The sequence below is a fragment of the Hemitrygon akajei genome, chromosome 23, assembly GCF_048418815.1.
Source record: "Hemitrygon akajei chromosome 23, sHemAka1.3, whole genome shotgun sequence".
Taxonomy (NCBI): Eukaryota; Metazoa; Chordata; class Chondrichthyes; order Myliobatiformes; family Dasyatidae; genus Hemitrygon; species Hemitrygon akajei.
In genome coordinates this window covers 66686354-66710390 of record NC_133146.1, presented here as the reverse complement: position 1 = coordinate 66710390, position 24037 = coordinate 66686354, and the positions used below count along the sequence as shown (strand labels likewise).

Sequence of the window (24037 nt, the reverse complement as noted above, 5' to 3'; positions counted from 1 at the left end):
TCCTCTGAGCAGCATGGTCCTTCTTTGGTCCAATATGCTTTCCAACCAAAGGCACAGAGGTTGGAACCAATACCCGCTTTCCCTCTGTTGGGCAACAGTTCATGGTGTACAGCATGGAAACAGTTGTGGCTTCATCCAATACTTAGTTCACTTTCAGTTGACTCTATTGGTGGGGATTTGGTGGATGGATCTTCAATCAAGTTCTAGTTGTCTCAGCCAATCACAACCCCACAAGGCTGGTCCTCCTGTTTTTACCACATACAAGCCCAATGTGGTTTGTTGGGTGTTGTATTTCACTGTCACAATTGTCATTTCTCCAAAGGTTATCTTTTTTTCCAGTATAAGTTCTTAGTTGGATATCTGCAGCCTTGAGTTTAGTATCTTTGAAATGCTGTTCAAACTTATTTTGTGGAAAGACTGAAACAGCTGAGCTAGTGTCCAATTCCATTTTAATTAATTTGCTGTTCACTTCTGTTCTAAGCCGTATGGATTGTATATAGTTAGTTTTCACATTGTAAATCTCAAGACTAGCCAGCCCTCGCATTAGGATTAGGGTTAGGGTCTCATCATTATCAGATTTTTCATCAATCACATGTAGATAAATACTTTTTGAAACTGAAACTTGATTTTATAACTTTTTGTTTTCCCTATGCAGTCCATTTATTTTTGTGTGCCTGACATGCTCTTTATATGTGTTGCATTTTCTACAGATTTTGCCTTTAAACCTGCATTGGTCTGGGGTACGTGAGCCCCTGCCACAACAACAACACAATTTGTTTGGCTAGGCAGGTTTCTGTTTGGACTTTGCAATTTTGTTCAGTCACTGTCATCCCTGACTGTAACTCAACTGCATCTCTGTCTACTGTTTGCATTTCAGAATCAGAATCAGGTTTATTATCACCGGCATGTGACGTGAAATTTGTTAACTTAGCAGCAGCAGTTCAATGCAATACATAATCTAGCAGAGAGAGAAAAGAATAATAATAAATGAAATAAAACATAATAAATAAACAAATAAATCAATAACATATATTGAATAGATTATTTTTAAATGTGCAAAAACAGAAATATTGTATATTAAAAAAGTGAGGTAGTGTCCAAAGCTTCAAAGTCCATTTAGGAATCAGATGGCAGAGGGGAAGAATTAATGATTCTTTATGATCTGGATGATGGAGTGGTAAATTGGATTAGTAAGTATGCAGATGATACTAAAGTAGGTGGCGTTGTGGATAATGAAGTAGGTTTTCAAAGCTTGCAGAGAGATTTAGGCCAGTTAGAAGAGTGGGCTGAATGATGGCAGATGGAGTTTAATGCTGATAAGTGTGAGGTGCTACATTTTGGTAGGAATAATCCAAATAGGACATACATGGTAAATGGTAGGGCATTGAAGAATGCAGTAGAACAGAGTGATCTAGGAATAATGGTGCATAGTTCCCTGAAGGTGGAATCTCATGTGGATAGGGTGGTGAAGAAAGCTTTTGGTATGCTGGCCTTTATAAATCAGAGCATTGAGTATAGGAGTTGGGATGTAATGTTAAAATTGTACAAGGCATTGGTAAGGCTGAATTTGGAGTATTGTGTACAGTTCTGGTCACCGAATTACAGGAAAGATATCAACAAAATAGAGAGAGCACAGAGAAGATTTACTAGAATGTTACCTGGGTTTTAGCACCTAAGTTACAGGGAAAGGCTGAACAAGTTAGGTCTTTATTCTTTGGAGTGTAGAAGGTTGAGGGGGGACTTGATAGAGGTATTTAAAATAATGAGGGGGATAAATAGAGTTGACATGGATAGGCTTTTTCCATTGAGAGTAGGGGAGATTCAAACAAGAGGACATGATTTAAGAGTTAGGGGGCAAAAGTTTAAGGATAACACGAGGGGGAATTTCTTTACTCAGAGAGTGGTAGCTGTGTGGAATGAGCTTCCAGTAGAAGTGGTAGAGGCAGGTTCGGTATTGTCATTTAAAGTAAAATTGGATAGGTATATGGACAGGAAAGGAATGGAGGATTATGGGCTGAGTGCGGGTCAGTGGAACTAGGTGAGTGTAAACGTTGGCACGGACTAGAAGGGCCAAGATGGCCTGTTTCCATGCTGTAAATTGTTATATGGTTATATGTTATATGGTTAAGGAGTTGTTCCTGAATCACTGAGTGTGTGCCAGGAACTTGAAGTGCTCACTCTCTCCACTTCTGATTCCACTATGAGGATTGGTATGTGTTCCTTCGTCTTCCCCTTCCTGAAGTCCACATCAGCTCTTTCATCTTACTGACATTGAGTGCCAGGTTGTTGCTGTGACACCACTCCACTAGTTGACATATCTCACTCCTGTACGCCCTCTCGTCACCACCTGGGATTCTACCAACAATGGATGTATCATCAGCACATTTGTAGATGGTATTTGAGCTATGCCTAGCCATAGTCATGTGTATACAGAGAGTAGAGCAGTGGGCTAAGCACACACCCCTGAGTAATTTCAACTGCACTTTTAAATGTAAGTTGTGCAGCAGTTAGGAGCGGTTTTTGAATGCATTCTTTCGAACAATTTCTTCAATTCAGCCAGGTATGCTGAAATGGACTCTACTTCCTTTTGATATTGGTTATGAAACCTAAAGATAAGTGGACGAGTGTTGTGGAAACAGAGATACTTGGATAGTTTAGGAGAATGGGCAAAGAAGCAACAAGTGAAATACAGTGTTGAAATGTGTATGGTCATGCACTTTGGTGGAGGAAATAAACGGGCAGACTATTATTTAGATGGAGAAAGAATTCAAAATGCAGCGATGCAAAGGGACTTGGGAGTCCTTGTGCAGGATACCGTAAAGGTTAACCTCTAGGTTGAGACAGTGATGAAGAAGGCAAATGCAATGTTGGCATTCATTTCTAGAGGTATAGAATATAAGAGCAGGGATATGATGTTGAGGCTCTATAAGGCGCTCGTGAGACCACACTTGGAGTATTGTGTGCAGTTTTGGGCTCCTTATTTCAGAAGGGATATACTGGCATTGGAGAGGGTTCAGAGAGGATTCACAAGAATGATTCCAGGATTGAAAAGGTTACCATGTGAGGAACAGCACAACGCAGCTTGCAGTGGCCACTCTGGAACTGATTATCTGTTATTTGTGAAGTGGGGTGCTGTGCGCAATCATAATCGATTGAAAATGGACATGGAAGCATGGAGAAACATTGGGAAATTCCAGGAAGACCTTCTTCGTTGCTGCTGCTGCTGTGAGAGGGACTCTGCTGGGAAGAACAGGCCCCCAGTCCTTGGGGTCGCGTTGCCGATGGCCGTTGGCGGGGCCATCTTAATACGCTCGGCAGAGGATGGTGCTCGGAGAAGCCGTGCCGGAGGGGATGGTCATCAGCTCGGAGGTTCAACGGACTCAGGTCGCTTTTGGTGTGTGCTGCGTCTGCGAGGCTGAGTCAGGCGGCGCCTTGGAAGTCCATAGCGGGGGTACTCCCTTCTGCTGCCGGCGTGGGATGGCGAGTCTATCGGGATCCTGGGGACTTGTGGAAACTGTGGTGATTTCTTTTGAACTTACAGTCCTTTAACATCTTGGACTATTTTTACTGTGCCCATAGTCTGTTTTTTTAATCAATTATGCTATTGTTTGCACTGTTGTAACTATATGTTATAATTATGTGGTTTTGTGCAGGTCTTGTAGCTTTAGTTTTTGGTGTTGTTTTTGTCTGGTGGATTTGGAGCTCCTTTCCGGGGAACGCGCCAGACGGTAGCGCAATATTAATACACAGCAGCCTCTCTGGACTCTGGATTGGGGATTGCCAAACGTTACTTGGATTTTCTGGTGTAGTCCGTTTGATCATATGCTTTTGTGATATCATTCTGGGGGAACGTTGTCTCATTTTTTAACTGCATTGCATTTGTGGTTTCTAAATGACAATAATCTGAATCTGAATCTGAACATCTGGTAGCTCTTGGGCTGTATTCCCTAGAGTTCAGGAGAATGAGAGGGGATCTCATTAAACATTCCGAATGTTAAAATGCCTGAACAGATTAGATATGGCAAAGTTATTTCCCATGGTAGGGGAGTCTAGGACAAGAGGGTATAACTTCAGGATTGAAGGACGTCCATTTATAACAGAGATGCAGAGAAATTACTTTAGTCAGGTGGTGGTAAATCTGTGGAATTTGTTGCCACAAGCGGCTGTGGAGGCCAAGTCATAGGGTGTATTTAAGGCAGAGATAGATATGTTCTTGATTAGCCAGGGCATCAAAGAGTATGGGGAGAAGGCAGGGGAGTTGGAATGATTGGAAGAATTGGATCTGCCTTGATTGAATGGTGGAACAGACTCAATGGGCTGAATGTCCTACTTCTGCTCCTACATTTTATGGTCTTACGGTCTTAAAGCATTCTGCAATCAACAAGGGTTTTGGTTCTAGATGTTCCTTCATTACTTTCACTATATCAGCAAAGCTAATTTCTACTGGTTTGGTTGGAACAGTCAAACTTCGAAGCAAACTGGATGGCTTTACGTCAACTCGCTGTTACGAAAGACCTACATTAGTTACCTGTTTTCGCAAACAGAAGGTGTTTTCACTGTTACGAAAAAAGGCAGCATGCGCTGAGCAGCCAAGTTCCTCCCCGGAACTGCATTCTAGCCGGCTTTGCTTAAACATGTGCCTGTGAGCATCTGTGCTTTATGTCGATTTATTTTGGGCATCCGTTAGCAAGATGAGTTCTAAGGTATCGGAAAAGCCTAAAAGAGTGCGTAAGGGTGTTACACTTACCGTAAAACTAGACATACTTAAGCGTTTCGATCATGGTGAACAAAGTAAGGACATAGTGAGTTTGGCTCAGGGTGTGTGAAGTTGACGAAGATGATGTTGAAGAGGTTTTGGCATTCCATGACCAAGAACTGAGAGATGAAGAGGAAAGGATAACAATTGAAACCGAACGCAGTAGGGAACAGCCCGAAAGTGAAGTCATCCAGGAACTGAATGGGAAGCAATTGCATGAGATTTTCACTGCAATAATTGCAGAAAAGTATGACTTTAATTTTGAAAGGGTACTAGGTTTAGGGCATATTTGCAGGATAGTTTGAGTGCTTACAAAGAACTGTATGATAGAAAGATGCACGAGGCTAAGCAGTCAAGCATACTGTCATTTTTCAAGCCTTCCACATCAGCCACAGCGGATGATGAAACTTGACCTTTGACATTGAGGCAGGCAGACATAGAAGAAGGTGACCTGCCTGCCTTGATGGAAACAAAACAATGATGAGATGACACCCCAGTGTCCCACCACCCCAACCTCTGACGACTCAGCCTAACACACCATCATCAGTGTGCTCGCTCTCTTCTCGATTCCGGTAAGTGAAACTACACTGTACACACATTATTTCTACTTTATATAGGATGTGTATTTTTATGTGTTATTTGGTAGCTTCATAGCTTAAAGGTTACTCGAAAGATTGTTTCTGCCAGGAGCGCTTTGCGCCGTGTGTTTTTGCTGCAGTGGACAGTGCTGCAATAATTGCAGAAAAGTATTCTGTGTATTTATCAGATCATTCCTGCTTTTACTATATGTTACTATTATTTTAGGTTTTATGTGTTATTTGGCATGTTTTGGTAGGTTATGTTTTGGGTCTGTGAACGCTCACAAATTTTTCCCATATAATTAAATGGTAATTGCTTCTTCACTTTACGATATTCCAACTTACGAACCGTTTCATAGGAACGCTGTAACTTCAAATAGTGGGGGAAACCTGTAACCCAATGCACTCAGCACAATTGGTACTTGTTTCTCATTGGCTATTTCATTTGCTTCTAAATACTGTTTAATTAGCTCAGTGTATATGAGCCAGTTACCTGCTGAGCAATTGAATGCGTCCATCTTTCTGACGTAGCCGCCATTTCTACTTTTTTTAATGATTATTATCACCTGGTACTCACTGTTTATGAACCCATGAATTCTTTTGTTTTCTGCCTTTTTTTTTACCTCAATTATCTCTGTATGTGCTGCGTTGTTTTTTGCTCACCATTCCTCACTGCGCTTTAACAGGTCAGTAGCCGTCTCGGGGTCGTTTACAAAAAAATACCATGTCACCAATGTTATGTTTTGTAACTTCAAAACATTAAAATTAAAGTAATTCATAGGAAGACACAGGAGTCTGAAATGTGAATCTAACTTCGTGTTTACTTTAAGCGAGGTGTGCACACATCATGTTGTAGAGTGTTAACATACGTAATTCACATCTTTATACATATAACCTGTAATAAGTTATTTAAACGAATAAGACTGCTTAATCAAACTGTACATTCAACATTCTCTACCCTCAGAAATATTTCTTCAAGCAGAGAGTGGTAAATCACTGGTACAGACACTGCATTCTTTCCAAGCAGAGGTTGATCGATCTCTCGAAATAAAGAATCAGGGTTGTGGAGACAGAAGAAAGATTCTCCTTGATTAGAAGATCTACCATATTCTCGATGATTGGCAATGCCACCTTTATAGATTAGATTTATAAGTAAATGATTACTTGTATGTACATCAAAATATTAGGTGAATGTTAGGTGAAGCACAGTCTGAAAATGTGCTGGGTGCAGGCTGCAAGTGTTGCCACATTTCCTGCCAACATAGTGTTCAGTGGAATAACACGCAGCCAACCTACAACAGCAAAACAACCCCCCCACCACCTCCTACTTCCCCATCTCCATTGGTCCTATGTCCTCGGGGCCTGCCAACTGTGGTCCTTAAACTTGGGGTTCATTGTTCTTCATCCTCAGTGCTTTCCGACTCGGCCTCTGTTCTTGAGGATCGTTGGATCTTCTGACTGACCTTGCACCTCTGAATCTGGACCTGCCCCACAATGACGTCCAACACAGGGATTCGCTGACCTTGGGGGTCACCAGCCCTCATCCTCAGGGCCTGCCAACATCTGTCTGTCCTTACTCAAGACATTCTGATGAAAGGTTCACACCTTGAATGTTTTTTTTTGTTTGTTGTTTCAATCCATTATGTTTGACCTGTTGTAGGAATCAGAATCAGGTTTAATATCAGCATAATGTCGTGACATTTGTTAACTTTGTGGCAGCTGTACAAAGCAATACATGAAAATATAGAAATAAAACTGAATTATGCTAAGTATTTATATGTATATTAAATAGTTAAGTGGTGCAAAACATTTTTTTTAAAAAGACGTGAGTGTCTCAATTTTAGAATTCCTCATTACATGGGTTATCAATTGGATCAATTAAATTAAACTAAAATACTGAAGCAGAAATACACACAGTTTCTGGATTTTTCTCACCAGCCTGCTGTCTCAAGGTTTTATGTTAAAGGTGTATATGATGTGATTTTTGTTATATAAATCTTAACAAAGCTTGTCATTAGAATATGTGATTAATATTATCTATCTTGTGTAGCTCCTCTTTCAGTCATACAGTGCAGGATACAACCTGGCAAATGGAAACAAAACTGCTGGTAAAGTAAGTACCATTCCTTTCAACTTGTGATGTATCTGTTTAAATGTGTACATTGATTTCATTGACTTTGACTTACATTGACTTTGTTTATGAATTATTGGCAAAATAATTGTAAAACCCCAAATTGTTCTTGTAGTGATGGAAATCTGTATTCTAAAGTTCCAAGTTCAAATTAAATTTATTTTCACCCAAGCACACATATGTCATCATATACTACACTGAAATTAATTTTCTTGCAGGCATTCACTGTAGAACAAAGAAATACAATAGGGTCAATGAAAAACTACACACTAAGATTGACAAACAGCTAATGTGCAAAAGAAGATAAACTGTACCAATAAAAATATACAAATAAGTAAATAATGCTGATACTATGAGTTGTAAAGTCCTTGGAATGTAGAGTCCATACTTTGTGGAATCAGTTCAGAATTGAGGTGAGTGAAGGTTCAGGAGGCTGATGGTTGAAGGGTCCTGCCAAGTTTAGCCTGTATGTGGTTCTAATTCCTCATTAACATACTGAGCAGCAATTTTCCAGAATTACATTATATGAAATCTCCCCAAAACCTAACATTTGACAAATGCCATGGCTGTAACATTTGCATCAGAATGTGGTCATGATCAAGGCATGTTCAACACTGCCAATGCCACCTGCTCTGTAATAGATAGATAGATAGATAGATAGATACTTTATTCATCCCCATGGGGAAATTCAACTTTTTTCCAATGTCCCATACACTTGTTGTAGCAAAACTAATTACATACAATACTTAACTCAGTAAAAAATATGATATGCATCTAAATCACTATCTCAAAAAGCATTAATAATAGCTTTAAAAAGTTCTTAAGTCCTGGCGGTAGAATTGTAAAGCCTAATGGCATTGGGGAGTATTGACCTCTTCATCCTGTCTGAGGAGCATTGCATCGATAGTAACCTGTCGCTGAAACTGCTTCTCTGTCTCTGGATGGTGCTATGTAGAGGATGTTCAGAGTTATCCATAATTGACCGTAGCCTACTCAGCGCCCTTCGCTCAGCTACCGATGTTAAACTCTCCAGTACTTTGCCCACGACAGAGCCCGCCTTCCTTACCAGCCCTTCCTTACCTAATAATGCCTGAATGGTAATGCAAGAGCAGCTAGAGCTGCTCTACAGACGAGAGGGAACCAAAGATAAAAGACGGATGGAACCAAGTGATGGATGACAGATAAAATGTAGTGTTTGGGAGAAACAACATACTGACTGATGTTGAACAAAATCTTTAATTCCAGACCTGGCTGTTCACTTTTATCTCAATCCTTCCGTCTTGAAACAATTGATTCTTCATATCCCATATATCTTTCTTTAAACTTTCTGAATGTGATACAACAGTTTCATTTTGAAAATAACAAAGATATTTCAATAAGTATATTTTGTTAATAATTATCTGAATTATCTTTGAACCAAAGTAACTCTTTTCAAAAATGTTCTTCATTGTTTTTAGAGTGAAAAGATTCCTTTAAGTGAAGTTCTCCTCCTGATTGGAGCTGTGTCCTACACTACGTGCTTGGGAGTATGTAATCAGAATAATATGATTCTGAAAAGTGACTTGATGAATTTTATTTTCTTTATTATTAAGAGATGCAGTATGGTAACAGGCCGTATCGGCCCAAATGAGCCCACACTGCCCAATTGTGCCCATGTATCCAATTAGCTTAGTAACCCGTATGTCCTTGAAATGTGGGAGGAAACTGGAGCACTTGGAGGAAACCCACACGGTTATGGAGACAACATGCAAACTCTGTACCCACAGGGCAGAATTGAACCCAGGTCACTGGTGCTGTAATAGCGTTTTGCTAACCGCTAAACTACCATGCCACCCTCTGATAGTTTTAACAATTATAATATGGCAATGTGCCTTATACTGTATTTAGTGCAAAAGAGTAAATCAGTTATCATTAGTTAACATTATCTCAACAATTATTTCATTTCTGCCATTTGGATTGCATGTGATTGCCCTGGTTGAAGCAGAGCCACTTCTGCCAGTTGGATTGCATATGTTTTGCCTTTTTTCCCCAATTTTATTTTGTTTATTTGAAGAAATGCTCTGAGCATCAAATGTAGTTACAAAATGCAACTGCAATACTTGCTTCCTGCACCTATCTCTGTTCTTAAAATATGTTCACTTCACCAAAATTCAAATCGGCATTTAGCAATGCTTAATTACACTGAAATTATGTACAATATGCCATGCAGGCCAATGGTCACATGGAACTGGATGTATATGCATCCAATTTGTCTGTGTCCTTGGGCTGTGAATGAGCTGGTGTCAGTTTGTTGATAACCTCACATCTTCCCCCATGTTAGTTTATTTTGTTCTGAAGATGTGAGTATGATATGATTTAGCTTCATTTTGAAAAGAAGGCTTTTGGTGCTGTCATATCCATGCTGTCCGTGACTTTAACTCCATGCAAGACGTTGGTGAGGCCGCATTTGGTATACTATATTCAGTTTTAGTTACCTTGCTCTAGGAAAGATGCCATTAAGTGGGAAAGAATGCAGAAAAATATTATGAGGATGTTGCCAGGGACTATGTTATGGAGACTGGTTAAGCAGGTTGGGATAGGAGCACAGTCGATCTTATAGAGGTGCAGAAACAGCTATAGATAGGGTCAATATGCACAGTCTTTTCCCCAGGTTTGGGAAATCAAAAAATTGAGGGTGAGGTTTAAGGTGAGAAGGGAGAGATTTAATAGGAATCTTGGGGGCAATGTTTTTACCCAGTAGGTAGTCAGTATACCTGTCAGAGGAAGTGATTTGCGCTAAATACTTTAACAATAGTTAAAAGGTACCTGGACAGGTAAATGGATTGAAAAGGTTTAGGTGGATAAGGCCAAACTTGGACAAGTGTGACCAGCTTAGATAACATTTGGGCTGCCATGAACCAGATGGGCTGAAGAGCCTGTTTCTGTCCTGTACAATTCTGTAACTGTGCCAGGTTCAATGAACCAGATGGGCTGAATATCCTGTTTCTGTCTTGTTTGATTGTGTGACTCTGCCAGGTTGAATGAACCAGTTGGGCTGAAGAGCCTGTTTTGTTACTGTACGATTTGGTGACTGCAAAGTTGGATGGTTAAATAATTTGGGGCTCTGATCCTCACATACAGTTTCAGCAGGAGTTGTGGGTGTATAATAATTCCAAAGTTCCTGTTGCTCTTTAACTGTCAATCACTCCTACATTGTTAAATGAGTTTAGACTTGTACAACATTTAAAATGACGTTCTGCTCATGTTTTTAGGTCTTCCCTCAATTTATGGTGTATCGCTATGGATTAAACAGTCGGGCAATGCGCACTCTCTTTACGAAGGTTCTGCCAGTTCCTGTTCTTGGTAAGTATGCTGCTGCTTCCAGTGCTTGATCCCAAGCAATTGTCTAACTTGTTTCCACTACAGTTCTGTATATTCTGAAATGGCTGATGAGGCCAATGTGGAATCCAGAGTACAGCATCAGTAATATGCAAGGCACATCTGCTGGGATGGGCAGTTTGGGTGGGTGATGCTCTCTTTTTGCTTGTGGTAGGCTCTTCATTGTCCCCTGCAAATAGACTCATCCCAAATGCACCCTGTTATTTTGGGCTAGGAATTCCCATGAGCTGATGGGGATATTACATTCTCTCACACAGGCTTTGAGAACAGCTTTAAATCTTTTTCTTTGTTAATTTAGTAGTCTCTTGATTTGGTGAAATCTAGAATGGATTGGGGGCTAGTATACAACAATTATGGCCTGCTCCTTGTCAGTGCCGAGGATATTGTCCTGGGAGAGGGTATGGATGTTAGTTCACTTATCCTGCCGGTAGATTTTGAGGGTTTTGCAGACCTTGTAGTCGTATTTTTTTCATTCCTGAAGAAGGATCTTGGCCCAAAATATCATCTGCTTGTTCATATCCATGGATGCTGCCTGACCTGCTGAGGTCATCCAACATTTTATGTGTGCATCTTTCCAGTGCTTTGGTGAGTCCCTAATTGGTTAATGTAGTCATACAGGCCATGGGGTCAATGTTCTTGTGAATTACAATGAAATGTAGGTTCTAAATGAGAGTGAGGAGAAAGATAGGGCCTTCCCTCTGCACTGACACTTTGCCTACATGTAGCATCCATTGCAGGGAGAGAAAGAAGTGTTGCACTCATATATTATAGGTACATAATTAATACTCACCAAATGAAATGGCACATTTAATTAACAGGAATGTTACATTAGCATGGAAAATGAGTATGCAATTTGTTTTACATGCCTTTTGTGTTTCTTGCTCTGCTGTGGTGAAGCTGTCAGGTATGATGTCCCACAAACACATTTGGGGAGTTCGTCAGCAGTGACTCAAATTTCCTTGCTGCCTTTCGAACCTGACTGCAAGGCACTAGAGTCATAGAACACTACAGCTCAGAAATAGGCTCTTCAGCCCATCTAGTCTGTGCCAAAATACTATTCTCCCTTGTCCTATTGATCTCTTGTTGACTCTGTGGTTAAGAAGGTGTATGGTGTATTGGCCTTCATCAGTCATGGAAATGAATTTAGGAGCTGAGAGGTAATGTTGCAGCTATGTCGGACCCTGGTCAGACCCCACTTGGAGTACTGTGCTCAGTTCTGGTCGCCTCACTACAGGAAGGATGTGGAAGCCATAGAAAGGGTGCAGATCAGATTTATAAGGATGTTTTAAAAAAGGAGGGAGAGAGAAACCAGGGAATTATAGACCGGTTAGCCTGACATTGGTGGTGGGGAAAATGCTAGAGTCAGTTATCAAAGATGTGATAACAGCACATTTGGAAAGCGGTGAAATCATCGGACAAAGTCAGCATAGATTTGTGAAAGGAAAATCATGTCTGACAAATCTTATAGAATTTTTTGAGGATGTAACTAGTAGAGTGGATGTGGTATATTTGGATTTTCAAAAGGCTTTTGACAAGGTCCCACACAGGAGATTAGTGTGCAAGCTAAAAGCACACGGTATTGAGGGTATGGCATTGATGTGGATAGAGAATTGGTTGGCAGACAGGAAGCAAAGAGTGGGAATAAACGGGACCTTTTCAGAATGGCAGGCAGTGACTAGTGGGGTACCGCAAGGCTCAGTGCTGGGACCCCAGTTGTTTACAATATATATTAATGATTTAGACAAGGGAATTAAATGCAGCATCTCCAAGTTTGCGGATGACACGAAGCTGGGCATAAGTGTTAGCTGTGTGGAGGATGCTAAGAGGATGCAGGGTGACTTGGATAGGTTAGGTGAGTGGGCAAATTCATGGCAGATGCAATTTAATGTGGATAAATGTGAGGTTATCCACTTTAGTTGCAAGAACAGGAAAACAGATTATTATCTGAACGGTGGCCGATTAGGAAAAGGGGAGGTGCAACGAGACCTGGGTGTCATTGTACACCAGTCATTGAAGGTGGGCATGCAGGTACAGCAGGTGGTGAAAAAGGCAAATGGTATTTTGGCATTCATAGCAAAAGAATTTGAGTACAGGAGCAGGGAGGTTCTACTGCGGTTGTACAAGGCCTTGGTGAGATCACACCTGGAATATTGTGTGCAGTTTTGGTCCCCTAATCTGAGGAAAGACATTCTTGCCATAGAGGGAGTACAAAGAAGAAGGTTCACCAGATTGATTCCTGGGATGGCAGGACTTTCATATGAAGAAAGACTGGATCGACTAGGCTTATACTCACTGGAATTTGGAGGACTGAGGGGGGATCTTATTGAAACGTATAAAATTCTAAAGGGATTGGACAGGCTAGATGTAGGAAGATTGTTTCCGATGTTGGGGAAGTCCAGAACGAGGGGTCACAGTTTAAGGATAAAGGGGAAGCCTTTTAGGACCGAGATGAGGAAAATCTTCACACAGTGAGTGGTGAATCCGTGGAATTCTCTGCCACAGGAAACAGTTGAGGCCAGTTCATTGGCTATATTTAAGAGGGAGTTAGATATGGCCCTTGTGGCTAAAGGGATCAGGGGGTATGCAGAGAAAGCAGGTATAGGGTTCTGAGTTGGATGATCAGCGATGATCATACTGAATGGCGGTGCAGGCTCGAAGGGTCAAATGGCCTACTCCCGCACCTATTTTCTATGTTGCTGAGATTGGGGAGCATGACTTATGAGAATAAGTTGAGTGAACTTGGCCTTTTTCCCTTGGAGCAATGGAGGATGAGTGGTGACCTGATAGAGGTGTATAAGATGATAAGAGGCAACCAGAATTGAGCACAGTACTCCAAGTGGGGTCTGACCAGGGTCCTATATAGCTGCAACATTACCTCTCAGCTCTTAAACTCAATCCCACGATTGATGAAGGCCAATGCACTGTATGCCGCCTTAACCACAGAGTCAACCTGCGTAGCAGCTTTGAGTGCCCAATGGACTCGGACCCCAAGATCCCTGTGATCCTCCACACTGCCAAGAGTCTTGCCATTAATACTATATTCTGCCATCATATTTGACCTACCAAAATGAACTACCTCACACTTATCTGGGTGGAACTCCATCTGCAACTTCTCAGCCCAGTTTTGCATCCTATCAATGTCCCGCTATAACCTCTGACAGCCCTCCATAACACACCCAACCTTTGTGTCATCAACAAATTTACTAACCCATCCCTCCACTTCCTCATCCAGATCATTTGTAAAAATCACTAACAGTAAGGGTCCCAGAACAGATCTCTGAGGCACACCACTGGTCACTGGCCTCCATGCAGAATATGACCCATCTACAACCACTCTTTGCCTTCTGTGGGCAAGCCAGTTCTGGTTCCACAAATCAATGTCCCCTTGGATCTCATGCCTCCTTACTTTCTCAATAAGTCTTGCATGGGGTACCTTTTCAAATGCCTTGCTGAAATTCATATACACTACATCTGCGGCTCTACCTTCATCAATGTGCTTAGTCACATCCTCAAAAAATTCAGTCAGGCTCGTAAGGCATGACCTGCCTTTGACAAAGCCATGCTGACTGTTCCTAATCATATTATGCCTCTCCAAATGTTCATAAATCCTGCCTCTTAGGATCTTCTCCATCACCTTACCAACCACTGAAGTAAGACTCACTGGCCTATAACCATATAACAATTACAGCACGGAAATGGGCCATCTTGGCCCTTCTAGTCCGTGCCGAACGCTTACTCTCACCTAGTCCCACCGACCTGCACTATAATTTCCTGGGATATCCCTTCTCCCTTTCTTGAATAAGGGAACAACATCTGCAACCCTCCAATCCTCTGGAACCTCAGCCATCCTCATTGATGATGCAAGGATCATTGCCAGAAGCTCAGCAATCTCCTCCCTCACTTCCCACAGTAGCCTGGGGTACATCCCAATCGGTTCTGGTGACTTATCCAACTTGATACTTTCCATACGTTCCAGCACATCCTCTTTCTTAATATCTACATTCTCAAGCTTTTCGGTCCTCTGCAAGTCATCTCTACAATCACCAAGATCCTTTTCCGCAGTGAATACTGAAGCAAAGTATACATTAAATACAGGTTCCCCCCACTATTCGAAGGTACAGTGTTCCTAAGAAACGGTTCGTAAGCCAGAACGTCGTAAAGTGAAGAAGCAATTACCATTTATTTATGTGGGAAAAATTTGTGAGCGTTCGCAGACCCAAAAAAATAACCTACCAAATCATGCCAAATAACACATAAAACCTAAAATAACAGTAACATATAGTAAAAGCATGAATGATCTGATAAATACACAGCCTATATAATGTAGGAATACTTTTCTACAATTATTGCAGCACTGTCCACTGCAGCGAAAATCTCACGCAAGTGCTCTCGGCAGCACTCACGGTAAAAACACACAGCGCAAGCACTCCCGGCAGAAGCACTCTTTCCAGCAGCCTTTAAGCCATGAAGCTACCAAGTAACACATAAAAATACACAGCCTATATAAAGTAGAAATAATGTAAGCCCAGTGTATTTTCACTTACCGGAATCAGGAAGACAGTTAGCACAATGATGATGGTGTGTAAGGCTGAGTCATCAGAGGTTGGGGTGGTGGGCCACTGGGGTGTCATCTCTTCGTCATCTGTTTCCATCAGGGCAGGCAGATCACCTTCTTCTACGTCTGCCTGCCTCGATGTCGAAGATTGAGTTTCGTCGTCTGCTGTGGCTGATGTGAAAGGCTTGAAAAACGACAGTATGCTTGTCTGCTTAGCCTCGCGCATTTTTCTATCATACAGTTCTTTGTAAGCATTCAAACCATCCTGCAAATATGCCCTAAACCTACGTACCCTTTCAAAATCAAAGTCACACTTTCTTGCAATCATTGTAGCGTTGTCAATCGCAGCAAAAATCTCATATAATTGCTTCCTGTTCAGTTCCTGGACAACTTCACTTTCGGGCTGTTCGCTACTGCGTTCGGTTTCAATTGTTATCCTTTCCTCTTCATCAGCTCTTCATCTCTCAATTCTTGGTCATGGGATGTCAAAATCTCTTCAACATCATCTTCGTCAACTTCCACAAACCCTTAGCCAAACTTACTAAGTCCTTACTTTGTTCACCACGATCAAAATGCTTAATTATGTCTATTTTTACGCTAAGTGTAACACCCTTACGCGCTCTTTTAGACTTTTCCGATACCTTAGAACTCATCTTGTTAACGGATGCACAAAATAAATTGACATAAAGCACAGATGCTCACAGGCACATGTTTAAGTAATGCTGGCTAGAATGCAGTTCCGGGGGAGGAGCTTGGCTGCTCAGCGTGCACTGCCTTTTTTCGTAACAGTGAAAACACCTTCTGTTAGCGAATACGGGTAACTAATATAGGTCTTTCGTAACAGCGAGTTGACATAAAGCGAACGTTCGAATAACAGGGGACACCTGTACTTCTGCTATTTCCTCCGGATCCATACATGCTTTTCCATTGTCACACTTGATTCTTACACTATTCTTTCACGTCTTATCCTCTTGCTCTTCACAGACTTGTAGAATGCCATGGGGTTTTCCTTAATCCTGTCTGCCAAGGCCTTCTCATGACCCCTTCTGGCTCTCCTAATTTCATTCTTAAGCTCCTTCCTGCTAACTTTATAATATTCTAGATCTTTATTATTACCTAGTTTTTTGAACCTTTTGTAAGCTCTTCTTTTCTTCTTGACTAGATTTACAACAGCCTTTGTGCACCACAAATCTTGTACCCTACCATCCTTTCCGTGACTCATTGGAATGTACTTACTCAGAACCCCAAGCAAATATCCCCTGAACATTTGCCACATTTCTTCGGTACATTTCCCTGAGAACATCTGTTTCCAATTTATGCTTCCAAGTTCCTGCCTGATGGCCTCATAGTTCCCCTTACTCCAATTAAATGTTTCCCTAACTTGTATGTTCCTCTCCCTCTCCAATGCTATAGTAAAGGAGATAGAATTGTGATCACTATCTCCAAAATGCTCTCCAACTGAGACCTGACACCTGACCAGGTTAATTTCCCAATACCAAATCAAGTACAGCCTCTCCTCTTGTAGGCTTATCTACATATTGTGTCAAGAAACCTTCCTGAACACACCTAACAAACTCCACCTCATCTAAACCCCTCACTCTAAGGGAGATGCCAATCAATATTTGGGAAATTAAAATCTCCCAACACAACAATCCTGTTATTATTACACCTTTCCAGAATCTGTCTCCCTATCTGCTCCTTGATGTTCCTGTTCCTGTTGGGTGGTCTATAAAAAACACCCAGTAGAGTTATTGACCCCTTCCTATTCTTAACTTCCACTCACAGAGACTCTGTAGACAACCCCTCCATGACTTCTCCCTTTTCTGCAGCCGTGACACTATCTCTGATCAACAGTGCCATGCCCCCACCTCTTTTGCCTCCTTCCCTATGCTTTCTGAAACATCTAAAGCCTGGCACTTGAAGTAGCCATTCCTGCCCCTGCACTATCCAAGTCTCTGTAATGACCACAACATCATAGCTCCAAGTGCTGATTCACACTCTAAGCTCATCCGCTTTATTCATGATACTCCTCGCATTAAAATAGACACATCTCAAACCATCAGACTGAATGTGTCCTTTCTCTATCACCTGCCTATCCTCCCTTTCGCACCTACTCCAAACTTTCTCTATTTGTGAGCCAACTTCCCTTTCCTCCGCCACTTCAGTCCAGTTCCTACCCCCCCCCCCCCCCCCCCAGCAATTCTAGTTTAATCTCTCCCCAATAGCTTTTTCAAACCTTCACACCAGGATATTGGGATTCAAGTGCAACCTGTTCTTTTTGTACAGGTCACAACACCTGCCCTGGAAGAGATCCCAATGATCCAGAAATCTGAATCCCTGCCCCCTGCTCCAATCCCTCAGCCACACATTTATTCTCCACCTCATTCACGTGGCACAGGCAGTAATCCTAAGTTTACTACTTTGCAGGTCCTGCTTCTCAACTTCTTTCCTAACTCCCTGTAGTCTGTTTTCAGGACCTCCTCCCTTTTCCTACCTATGTCGTTGGTACCAATATGTACCACGACCTCTGGCTGTTCTCCTTCCCGCTTCAAGATACCGTGGACGCGATCAGAAACATCCCGGACCCTGGCACCTGGGAGGCAAATTGCTATCTGAGTTTGCCTATCTGACCCCCTAACAATAGAGTCCCCTATCGCTGCTGCCAACCTCTTCCTTTCCATACCCATCTGAGCCACAGGGCCAGACTCTGTGCCAGAGGTGTGACCATTGTTGCTTCCCCCAGGTAGGCCATCCCCCCCCCCCAAAAGTACTCAAGCAGGAACACTTATTGTTAAGGGGGACAGCCACTGGGGTACTCTCTAGTACCTGCTTCTTGCCCTTCCCTCTCCTGACTGTTACCCACTTTTCTGTCTCCTGTGGTCCCGGGGTGACTACCTACCTATAGCTCCTCCCTATCACCTCCTCACTCTCCCTGATCAGACGGAGGTCATTGAGCTGCAGCTCTGGTTGCTTAACGCGATCTCTGAGGAGCTGTGGCTCAACGCACCTGGTGCAGATGTGGTCGTCCGGGAGGCTGGGAGTCTCTAGGACTTACCACAACTGACACTGAGCACAGAAAGCTGGCCTCACAAACATACTCTGTCTTTATTTTAAACAGATAATCTATCTGGCCTCGACTATTTATAGCCGAAGCCCATTGAGCCATAGCCTTCCTACTCTGTTGCCCTCTCCTCCAATGCCTGCTCTGTAAATCTGTCTTCCTTTTAAACTCTTCCCACTGTTCTCACTGGCCGACCTCCATGCACTTGCGCAGTCGTGCCCTGTTCAAACTGCCGAAGAGAAAAAATTACTTCAGTACTGTGCAAGTCTTAGGCGCCCTGGCAATAAAAAAAAATATATATATATAGTGTGTATGTGTGTGTGTGTGTGTGTGAAGACTTCTGCACAACACTGTATATATATGTGCCTAAGATTTTTGCACAGTACTGTAGTTAACTTGCCTAATATCTTATTTCAGGGAATCAGGTGGGGAATGAGTTTGTTAGCTGGAGATCGATTTTTCTGCTCTTTAACCTTTTGAGTCATCACTAGAAAGCAGGAAAAGTCAATATAATCGTATATATGATTTTATTCCCAGGGAAGTACCCAAACTTGATTAGCTATTTGTTATTGTTGTCTATCATTCTTGTAAGATTTTAGACTTAAGATTGATGGAATGAGGTAAAATGTGTCACCTTTAGATTCTCATACTTGTTCAGGGCCAGTTTTAATGTTAGCGCTATCTTTCCTAACAGCAATTGCAAGTGCTGTCAATGTGGCTGTAGTTAGAGGATCCGAATTTGAGAAAGGCATTGAACTTACGGATAAAAATGGCAATGTTGTAGGAGTCTCCCAAGCAGCTGGAACTAAGGTAAGAGCTTAAAGATTGTCATTCTGGTCTAACTAACAGATTAAGTTTGTGAGTTCAGTACTTGCCAAAGAATGTGGTAAAATTGCACTCAGTTTGAAACAGGAAAATATGCCATTGAGTTGACAGGTGAAAAACATCTCAAGGTTCAAAGATATAATTTAATGTCAGAGAAATGTATACAATATACATCCTGAAATGGTTTTTCTTCGCAACCATCCACAAAAACAGAGGAGTGCCCCAAAAAATGAACAACAGCTAAATGTTAGAATCCCAAAGTCACCCCCAGTTCCCCGCTCCTGCGTGTAAATGGCAGCGAGCAACAATCCCCCCTCCCCCCACCGGCAAAAAAAAAGGATCGGCATCAGCACCCTCCATGAAGCACTTAAGCGTGAGCAATGCAATAGCAAAGAAACAGACTTGCAGTTACCCCAAAGACTTCACGTTTCACCCGGTATTCGACATACTGCAGGTTCACTCTCTCCCTAATAAGGGAGAAAGAGGTGTCTCCAATTTCCCAGCGAGCGGGCAGATATGACAGACAACTCACTAGCTTACAATGTTAAAAGTCCATTGCGTTGCTTTTTTCGAGCTCTGTGCCTGAAGATTACAAAGATCCCAGGTCTCCAGGCACACAACCGTAGATGTTTCGACTCGCCCAACGACACATGGGTCTCCTGTCGTGACATTGACCCTTGATCCGTCCATCTCCAGAGCCCCGAAATCCTAGGCTTCCGAATCCAAGCCAGACTCTTAAGCTGAGCCTTTGGTGTGCCAAACAACAGCCAGTCCCAAGAGCGAGTCCCATTTCTGCAAAGAACCGTAGTCAGCATGTAACTCCAGGTCACTCACTGAAAGGGAAAAATAGAGATATTAAAGATGGAAATGGGGACTTCCGGTAAGATGGCGATTGTTTAGCTGCTCCGAACTTTTGTTCCGTTACTGTCGCTACCTTTGCACTAAATGTCTCCATTTTTTAAACCTTAGATAGGAATTATTTCGGTATCTCTTACTTGCCTGTGAATATATCTAACTTACAATGTCTAGCAAGAGTTCTAAATCCGGGAGAAAAGAAGCTATGACCCCGTCGGACGAGACGATGGTTGCGCTTGGAAAGCTCCGAGATGAAATCTTAAAGGAATTTAAAGCCACTGGGGACTTCCGCAAGAGTTCTAAACCCGGGAGAAAAGAAGCTATGACCCCGTCGGACGAGACGCTGGTTGCGCTTGGAAAGCTCCGAGACGAAATCTTAAAGGAATTTAAAACCGCTTTCAAACAGTTAGAAGACAAACTGGATCGGATCAACGATAAAGTGGACAAACATGCTGAACACTTATCTCGCATCGATTCGACTTCTGAAGATTTAGAAAGTCATGTTCGATACTTGGAGACTCTCTGTTCCAGCTTAGAGGAAAAATCTAACAAACTTCTTTCCAAAATGGTGGATCTCGAAAATCGCAGTAGACACTGTAACATCAGAATTCTGGGATTACCAGAGGCGACTGAAAAGGGATCAACCGTGAAATTTTTCGCCGAGTTTCTCTGTGAGTTATTCGGGAAAGATTTGCTTCCGAAGCCACCCGAGCTCGAACGGGCACACAGAGTTTACGTTCCCCCCGGAATTCTGGGCTCCCGCCCGCGACCAGTAATCTTGTGTTTCCATCAATACCAGGTAAAACACAGTCTGATCGTAGAGGCGCGTCGCAGGGGGTCTCTTCCTTTCAAAGATACAACCATTCGCTTTGTGGAAGATTTTGCACCCCAGACCTTAAAGATGCGCGCTGAGTTTAAAGGCGCAATGAAAGTGCTTTTTGATCGTGGTTTCAAACCTTCCCTTCGTAACCCTGCTGATCTACGAATCAAGCTTAATACCGGGAAATATAAGTGGTTCAAATCAGCGAAGGAAGCTGAAGTGTTTGTGGCAAGTCTTCCGGCTATTTAGTCATCTTCGGAATCTGATCGGACCTCATAAAATGGTGGATAAGTACTCCTCGTAGTAAAATTACTTTCTCTGGACTCGGAATTCACTTGAATCACTCAGACATTATTCATTGAAACTTTAAGGGCTGTTGACAATCTCTCCCGGGACTTGGTGTGTGTGTAATCTATTTTTATTCTTGTATAACTTTACCTACAGAGTTCTGCAACTAATTCTAACTTGCTTTGGAGGTTCGAAGTCTTTAGTGAAGGCCTCCCTGTTTGTCGGTTCACAGTTTAACTGCTGATTTATTTTTCCTTTGTTTTAAATATTTATTTATTTTATCTTTTTCTTTTCTTCACCCTTTTTTCTAATCTCTGAATTTTTTTCTCCCTTCTCTGTAAATGGTTGATAAACACTTGTCTTGAATTTATAACTTTCCCCTTCCTCTTCTTTTTCCTTCTTACCTTTTTTTTCCCTTTCTCTTACTTTATTCTTCTATAATGTTTCGCGGGTAGGTTAGTTTTGGTTTTCTTCCGATTTTCTCTGTATTAAGTTTTATATTTCTGCAGATGGTGTTCTAATCTGTAGTTATGTTTTCTAGTGCATAAACTAGTTATTATTTGCTATAATATTTATACGGAAATGTTGTTAATGACACAGATCTGGAAGTTGTATTTGGGTTAATTTTTTTGGTAGAGCTAGCTACTTGTTTTGGTAGACGTCTAGTTTTGGGTTGTGCGGGTGGGGTGGATTTTCCAGTTCCAACATCTCTTTATTGCTTAGGACATGTTTATATTTTGACCTTACGAATCTATGTTTACATCTCTGCTCCCAGACTGCTATTGTACTGCTTGACTTTTTATATGCCTGCTGCCTTTTATGCATTAGTAATTGGTAATGGCTAGTGCACTTAAATTCGTGAGCTGGAATGTAAAGGGACTGAACCACCCTGTTAAAAGGAGGAAGGTATGCTCACATATCAAACAACTCAAAGCTGATATTGCTTTCCTTCAAGAAACTCATATTTGTTGTTTTGATAACTCCCGGCTTCTGTCAAAGTGGGCGGGTCAGCATTTTCATTCATCCTTTGCCGTTAAAGCTAGGGGAGTCTCCATTCTTATTAACTCAAATATTCCTTTTGAACGCCATAATAAAATATCTGATACAAATGGCCGTTTTATTATTGTTTCTGGTAAACTATATAACACTAAAGTTGCACTAGCAAACCTGTATGCCCCCAACTTTGATGATGTTAACTTTTTTGAACGTTTTTTTTCCTCACTACCAGACTTAAACTCATACTCTCTTATATTGGGTGGTGACTTCAACTGTTGGTTGGATCCTAAACTGGACTGATCGTCCTCTGTTACCAGATCACCTACTAAATCTGCCTTAGCTATTCAATCGGTTCTTAATTCGGATCTAAAGTTCCATAAGGTCTGGGGACCTTTTATCGAGTACTTTCATAACCTTCCTCTTGACTAGGGGTTTTTTTTTCTTTTTTTTTCTTCTTCTTTTCGGTCCCTTGCTTTCAAGCTCCCTTTTTTTTCTGGTAGTAGGCATTACTATCCTCTGTTGCTAAGTGTATTCACAGTCTGGGAGTTTGACTGTCCGGACTTATACTCTTTATACTGTGTGGTGGTTGGTCTGGAGTTGTTTTTTTCTTGTGTTGTGGGGCTTGGGGAGGACGCTAAGCTCACTTGTCTTTAATTTAGGTGCTTTTTTGTTAAATTCTCTTCCTTTGTAGCATATTGTTATTGTATGCTTAATCTTGCACTGTATTAATGCTCCTCATTGGGATTTGGGGTTTTTAATTTTGTAAAATGTTTTGAAAAACTAATAAAAAAAATCTTAAAAAAAAAGATGGAAATAGAGCTGTTTCCAAAGATGCAAGCAAAGGAGTCACCATTAACCCTCCTAAGCTCCGCCTTTTTGCATGCAAACTTCAGCCATTTGAATTCTTCAGTGTCACATTGTTATGAAAATCAGAAAGAACAAATTTCAAGTTCCCAAATCCATATTAGGTCAATAACACCTGATTGATTCTTTTGTGAGATGGATTGGGTAAACTGGCTGATCACTTCTAGAGTTGAGAAACATAAGAGGCAAACTTAATGAAGACTTTAAGATTCTGAGGACCTTGATAGAACATTTCCATTGGTGGAGCATAAATTTAGGGACATGGATAAATTTTCTATCTGAGAACAGGAGATGAAGAGCAATTTCTTCTCATAGAGTTGTGAACCAGTAGAATTACCTCCCAAGTGCCAGGGTCTGAGATGTTTTGGACGCGTCCACAATATCTTGAAAAGGGAGGGTGAGCAGCCAGAAGTCCAAGTACATATTGGTAGCAACGACATAGGAAGAAAAAGGTAGGTGGTCCTGAAAAAAGAATATAGGAAGGAAGCTGAGAAGCAGGGCCTCAAAGGTACTAATCTTGGGATTGCTACCTGTGCCATGTGACAGTGAGGATAGGAATAGAATGAGGCAGTAGATAAATATGTGGCTGAAGAATTAGAACAGGGGGCAGGGATTTTGGATAATTGGGACCTCTTCTGGAGTAGGCAGGACCTGTACAGAAGGGACGGATTGCACTTGAATCTGAGGAGGACCAATATTCTTGCGGGTAGATTTACTAGAACTGTTGGGGAGTGGTTTAAACTAATATGGCATGGGCATAGAAACCAGGATGATAGAGCTGAGGATGAGCCAGCAGGTTTACAAGCAGATGATAGGTGTAACATGAATGTAAGGAAGGACAAGCTGACGATGAGGTAAAATGCAAACAGAGTGAAGAGTTAAATTGTACCGTAGAGGCAAAATTCAAAAGGAAAAGAATGCAGGACTGAA

At 41.7% G+C, this 24037-nt stretch overlaps 1 protein-coding gene across 4 annotated transcripts in view; it reads left to right on the top strand.

The window, feature by feature from the left end:
• sfxn4 (sideroflexin 4) overlaps nt 1-24037 on the top strand; it is a 103756-nt gene that overhangs the window by 64045 nt on the left and 15674 nt on the right. For all 4 annotated transcript variants that reach the window (XR_012096149.1, XM_073027884.1, XM_073027885.1 and 1 more), the window contains 4 exons: nt 7385-7447; nt 8923-8991; nt 10717-10807; nt 19154-19269. Coding sequence is in view for 3 of the 4 variants with exons in the window: in XM_073027884.1 (XP_072883985.1) it covers nt 7385-7447; nt 8923-8991; nt 10717-10807; nt 19154-19269 (339 nt within the window). In the remaining variant the exon portion in view is untranslated. The remainder of the gene's footprint in view (nt 1-7384; nt 7448-8922; nt 8992-10716; nt 10808-19153; nt 19270-24037) is intronic.